At 38.9% G+C, this 6,000-nt stretch overlaps 1 protein-coding gene across 1 annotated transcript; it reads left to right on the forward strand.

Annotated features, from left to right (window-relative positions):
• Positions 1 to 3,176: 3,176 nt before the first annotated feature.
• Positions 3,177 to 4,016, forward strand: LOC148940883 (uncharacterized). Its single transcript, XM_089105098.1, has one exon. It carries the CDS (start codon positions 3,177 to 3,179, stop codon positions 4,014 to 4,016), a length of 840 nt encoding a protein of 279 aa, XP_088961224.1.
• The last annotated feature ends 1,984 nt before the right edge of the window (positions 4,017 to 6,000 follow it).

Genomic DNA, 6,000 nt, shown 5'->3' on the forward strand with positions numbered 1-6,000 from the left:
CACACACACACACACACACACACACACACACACACACACACGTACACACACACACTTGTGACAGTAATTACTGTCACAAACTGTCACAAATTGTACGCACCCGTACGTAGGCTAACCTAGCCTAACCTAACTTAACCTATCCTAACTTAATCTAACCTAACCTAACCTAATCATACACCTAACTTTTTCCCTGTCTCTCACCTAACCTAAGCTAACCTAAGTGAAGCGTACATGGGCTAACCTAACTTAACCTAACCTAACTTAATCTAGTCTAACCTAACCATACTCGCCGGAAAAGGTTAGGTTAACTTATCATGAGCGCTCATGATAATTTAACATAACCTAACTTAAACAGTGAATTTACACCAATAAGACTGGAGGACTGAGAACCCAAAATAGAGCGCGTGGATTTCAACCATAAAGGCAGGTGGACTAAGACCCCAATTCTGAGCTAGTGAATTTCCACCGTTCAGGCTGGTGGACTGGGATCCCAATATTGAGCTAGTGGATTTCCACCATTCGGGTTGGTGGACTAAGACCCCAATTTTCCAACTCTTGCATTTCATGACAGAAATTCAAAATGAACTTCGAAAAATCAAGAGAATGTAACTGTGAGAAGGTAAAGCACAACAAGTCACTACTGAAATATTCCAACTCTTGCATTTCACGACAGAAATTCAAAATGAAATTTGAAAAATTAAGACAATGTAACTGTGATATGGTAAGTGTGTGTAAGTTTTTGCGTGTGGGTGTAAGTTTTTGTGTGTGTGTGTGTAAGTTTTCGTGTGTGTGTCTAAGCTTTCGTGTGTGTGTGTATAAGTTTTTGTGGGTGTGTGTAAGTTTTTGTGTGTGTGTGTAAGTTTTTGTGTGCATGTAAGTTTTTGTGTGCATGTAAGTTTTTGTGTGCATGTAAGTTTTTGCTTGTGGGTGTAAGTTTTTGTGTGTGTGTGTGTAAGTTTTTGTGTGTCTAAGCTTTTGTGTCAAGACCAATCTGAGCAGCTAAGGTAAAGGGTATTTGAAAAATGTCTAAAGTAATGATAAACTAAAATGAAGAACAAATATATACAGTCAAAATCCTTCCGTCAGCAACACTTACAACACTCCTACTATTACTACTACTACTAACAACTCACCGCAGCACCAAGCCGCCTGAGGCCAACACTCGTTAATGAATAAACTCGGGTCTTTTCAGCTGTAAATTTAAACAGAATAAACTGCCAACAACTGCTTTTGGGCAATATTCTGTAAGATTACAATGTTAAAACTCGATTTTAGCCCCTGTTTTGTATTAAAATCGTCATTTGGGACCAATTTCAGGGTGGTGCTATAAACGGTCGTAAATGGCCAAAAACAATGACTTTTTTTGGCCTATAGTAAAATGCTACTGCAGTAATATATGTTACTCCGAACATTTTCTTTAAGCACTGTCAGGAGCACATGTTCTGCATTAGAAGAGAAAGAAAAACGAAAGAATGGAGAAAGAAAGTGAATGTAAATGTCTTATACAAAATTTTCATAGATAGTACTGTAGGGGAGACCGGCCCAGTTTTGCCACAGCCCAGGTTCGTCATTTGCCTTTAACTAGGGAGCCATCTATTGAAAAATTCCCGTAAACAAGCTTTTAAGTTGCCATCTAGTAGTGAAAGTTTTGGTGTATCTAACTTTGAGTTGAACCCTATTTTGCAGATTTTGTAAGGTAAGTTGATTTCTAGAGCTTGAAAAGTAAATTTTTGTGTTAAGGGAAAATGAAAAAGTCGGTCTCTAACGTAAAGGTAAGAGAGTACTTTTTGTCTCGATAGAAACGTCTGAGACTAAGTAAACTAATAATGATAGATATTTATCGCCATCTACGATAACAACTGAAAAGTGCTGATTTTTCTCCAAAGAGGTAAAAAGCCCACGTTGGCCAGAAAAAACCAGCTCAGGTTCACCACTCTAGGACTGGCGATCCTGGGCCTGGCAAATCTGGAAAGCTAAATTTTTGCAACATCATCGATATTTACTTAATATTTTGTCAGATACACTCGATAAAGGAACGGCAATCCCATTTTCCTTAGCCTGGGAGATTCAATATGGTTGGATCAAACCTTGCTTGGCCCAAAAAAATAGCTTGATGAAAAAACTTAAAATAAAGAACTTCTCTGGCCAACAATATTCTAACTTATTTTAGGGTATAATGGCGCGAAAAATCCTTCCAGCAGAAAAATGGGGTATGGACCAAATGAACGTACATTGTCAGTTTAATATACATATGCTGAATTTACTTTAAGTCTTAATAATTTTTGATTTATTAAAGTTAAAAAAGTGAAAACATATAATTTATAATTTTTCAGTAAAGCAAAAATTCTGTTCAACTCATTCCACGGGAACTGCCTTGGTCAGAAGATAAAAAAAATATATTGTTCCCACGTTCTTTACTTAGGCAGTGCCATTGCGCTGTCTGTAATATAAACTTTTCTATTGTAGCCTCAGCTATGTTTACGTTACTAGGGCAACATGAAGTGTCAAGAGGTAGATCTCTACTATGGTTGGTAGAGAGAAAACTGTGGAGGGGGCCAAAGTTTAGTTTGGTTTCTATACCATCGATTTAATACCACAGTTGTCAACCCCTCAACGCTTTAAAATGTTATGTCTCAAGATGGATTTAAAAAAAAAAATCAACTTTTTTTTTAAATTTTATTTTATTTCTTAATCAAAATACCTGAAAGAACATACTCCACATTGTTCAACAAATCGAATTATCATCCACGAGTAATCAAATGAGGTAAAACCCATATATAAGCTGAACTCTCTCAATGAAATTTCCTACTTGCCAACGGCTATTAAAAACAAAACTAAAAAAATTCTGTGGCTTACCATATTCTAACTTGTTTTAGGGCATAATGGTGCGAAAAACCATTCCAGCAGAAGAAAGGAAGAAGGGGGGTGTGGACCCTAAGCTGCTCCGAGCTACTGTAATCGAAGTTATTGCAAAGAAATAGAACAAGAAAACGGCTGCAAAAAAATATGGAATACCACGGACAACTCTGAGGGGATACGTCACCAAGGCTGAGGAACAGGATTTGGATATTGAGCTTCTACCTCTCTCATTTCTCTCACCACTTTATGCTACAAGACAGATCTTTACAGAAGAAATAGAAAATGCTCTTGCTAAATACTTGCAAGTTGTGTGCCATATGCATTATGGTTTAACACCGCTTGAAGTTCGTCAGTTTACTTTCAGGTATTCTCTTGCCAAAGTATTTACCATTCCAAATTCATGGACAAGCAGTGACAATCAAAATGCTGCAGGTGAAGATAGGTACCGTGGTTTTATGGCAAGACACCCAAATCTTACTATAAGAGTGCCTGAAGCAACCAGTCTTGGCCGTGTAACTACTTTCAATCGTGTGATAGTTGGGAGATTTTTTAAAAATTTCGGTGATGTGTACGAGCGCTACAAATTTACCGCGCAAAATATTTGGAATGTAGACGAAACCGGACTATCAACAGTCCAAAAGCCAGGGAAAATTGTTTCAGAAAAAGGACAAAAACAGGTTGGGAAGGTAACGTCAGCAGAAAGAGGGCAAAATATTACTAGGTGTGTTTGCGTTAGTGCCATGGGTAATAGTGTCCCTCCTATGCTCATTTTTCCTCGCAAGAATTGCCCCGAAATCTTACTGAAAGGAGCACCACCAGGCACCATTGCTCACGGGTCAGAAACGGCTTCTGGTTGGATGTGTAATAAGTTATTTATTGTTTGGATGAACCATTTTATCAGTTATACAAGACCGAGTAAGGCTAATCCTGTGCTTCTAATACTTGACAATCACATTAGTCGTTACAGTAGTGAAGTGCTTGACTTAGCCAAAGAAAACGGAGTTGTCATCCTCACCGTTCCACCTCATACAACGCATAAGCTGCAACCACTGGACAGGTCAGTTATGTTTCATTTGAAAGCTTTCTACAATAGAGAATCTGCTACTTTTATGACAGAGCATAAATGCAAGAATTCCTCAATGTATCATGTCTCTTAGCTTTGTGGAAAAGCGTATCCCAAAGCACTGACCGCAGTAAACATAATCAACGGTTTTCGCTGCACCAGCATTTTCCCTTACAATTCCCAGATTTTCAAAGATCACGAGTTCCTCAGTTCTTATGTCTCTGATCGACCATCTACGTCTAACCACGGTGACATGGAACCTCCCTCACGCACTGCTTGTTCTGCTGACGATGATGCGGCTAATCAGCCCACGAACCATGAGAACGATACCCAATCTTTCTCAGGACTCCCTTTACATGGACAAGCTGAAAAAAGCTTCTCTGAACTAGTTGATGTATCTCCACTTCTGAAAGGTTCTCCGAGAAAACAAATCAGACGTGTAGTGAAAAAAAGGACTACCGAAATTTTGACAGATACCCCAGTGAAGGAAAGAATCCGCCAGGAAGAGGAGCTGAAAGCTGCAAAAAAGAGCAAGAAATAACAAAAAAAAACAGGAAAAGAAGAGCGGAAAGAAAGCTAAATTGCAAGAAGCAAGCAAGTAATTGTTCCTCAATGGTGAAAGCGAGTCTGATCGTTTTGAGATGGAGCTTGGCAGTGAGAGTGGGGACAGCCTTGAGCTAGAAGAAGATGAGGAAGATGTGGGAAACAAACCAATAAAAGTCGGTGACTATGTTTTAGTTGGACTTGCAGGTAAAAAGAGTGCTAAGTGCTTCTTTGTTGCGAAAGTTTTGAGGGAATATCAAGTTGAACTTGATGTTCAATTCTTGAAGTGTGTAGAAACAAACAAGTTTGTGCTTACCGAAGAAGAATCATGCTTCTTAAAGTCCGAGGTTGTAACAAGATTAGGTAGTCACTCAGTCTCGGGCGGGACTTCAAGACTTGCCGAAAGGCTAAGGTTTGGTGTTGACCTTTCAAGATATAAGATGCGTTAATTGGTAGTAGGGTTCCATCTAATGAGATTGCCTTCAGCAGTAAACTTAGCTAATATTTGATTTATAGAAGGTGGGTCTTTGAGTAGGCCACTGTACCAAGCCTTATAAATTTTTGTATCTGAATTCTGAAAGACAATTAAAAATCGGATAAAAAAAAATCCTAGGATTAATTCTATAGAAGTAAGAGCTTTTCTTGACTTGAGTTAAGACGGTGGCGAACGTGGGCCAAGACGGTGGCGAATGTGAACCGGGATGGCCCTGGTTTGCCACTTTCTGACTACATCAGTGTAACCCATTTTCCTGCCACATCCAGAAACATTGGTCGTCAGGGATTTTTTTAGAGATACCCCGAACATGAATATATACGTGGCAACTTTCAGAATTATTTAAACTCGAAAACTGTGTTTACAAAAAATAAATAACCAGAAAAGTGGCGAGCATGGGCCGGTTTCCCTAAGTCACTGACGATCCGCATGTTACGCGAAGCGTAACACGCCAAAAAAATTGGGATATGGTACAATTTTTTTGTCTTTGGTACATTTTTCGTAACATTTGGGGTATATTTTGTTTTGAAGGGTTGGCAATGCTGATGACGACCCAGAAGTGTAGGGACAGTCCAGTGTTGCCAGATTGGCTTATTTTACGCCAAACTGGCTTATTTTGTTGGCGACTGGCGTGAAAATGTTTGGAACTGGTTTGTGGCTTAAAACTTGGCTATTTTTATTTTGAGCTGGCTTATTTCTTGGCGTCATTTACTTTTTCGGGAAGAATTTTTTTTTTTTTGGTAATTCATCCGATTCTCGAACGAACGAACGAACGAATGCTCACGAAAGGTCAAAATCACGTATTGACTCTATGGTCAAAATACGAATCTAACCGCGGCAGTGTGGTGAAGTTTTCAAATCCTAAGAGACACGTGGCTTCGTAACAACAGCATAAAAAGCATTAGCCATTAAGTCATGGGGTTGAACTACAGCTGAAGGTACAGTATATTAGCTGTTACTTGTTAGTATAGAATAATGCCAGGAATCAACCTCATCACAGACATGTCTGTAACATTATAACATTAAGATACACAAGTATAAC

The sequence above is a fragment of the Artemia sp. Qi Xiang Cuo genome, chromosome 19 (assembly GCF_049724085.1).
Source record: "Artemia sp. Qi Xiang Cuo chromosome 19, ASM4972408v1, whole genome shotgun sequence".
NCBI classification, from domain to species: domain Eukaryota; kingdom Metazoa; phylum Arthropoda; class Branchiopoda; order Anostraca; family Artemiidae; genus Artemia; species Artemia sp. Qi Xiang Cuo.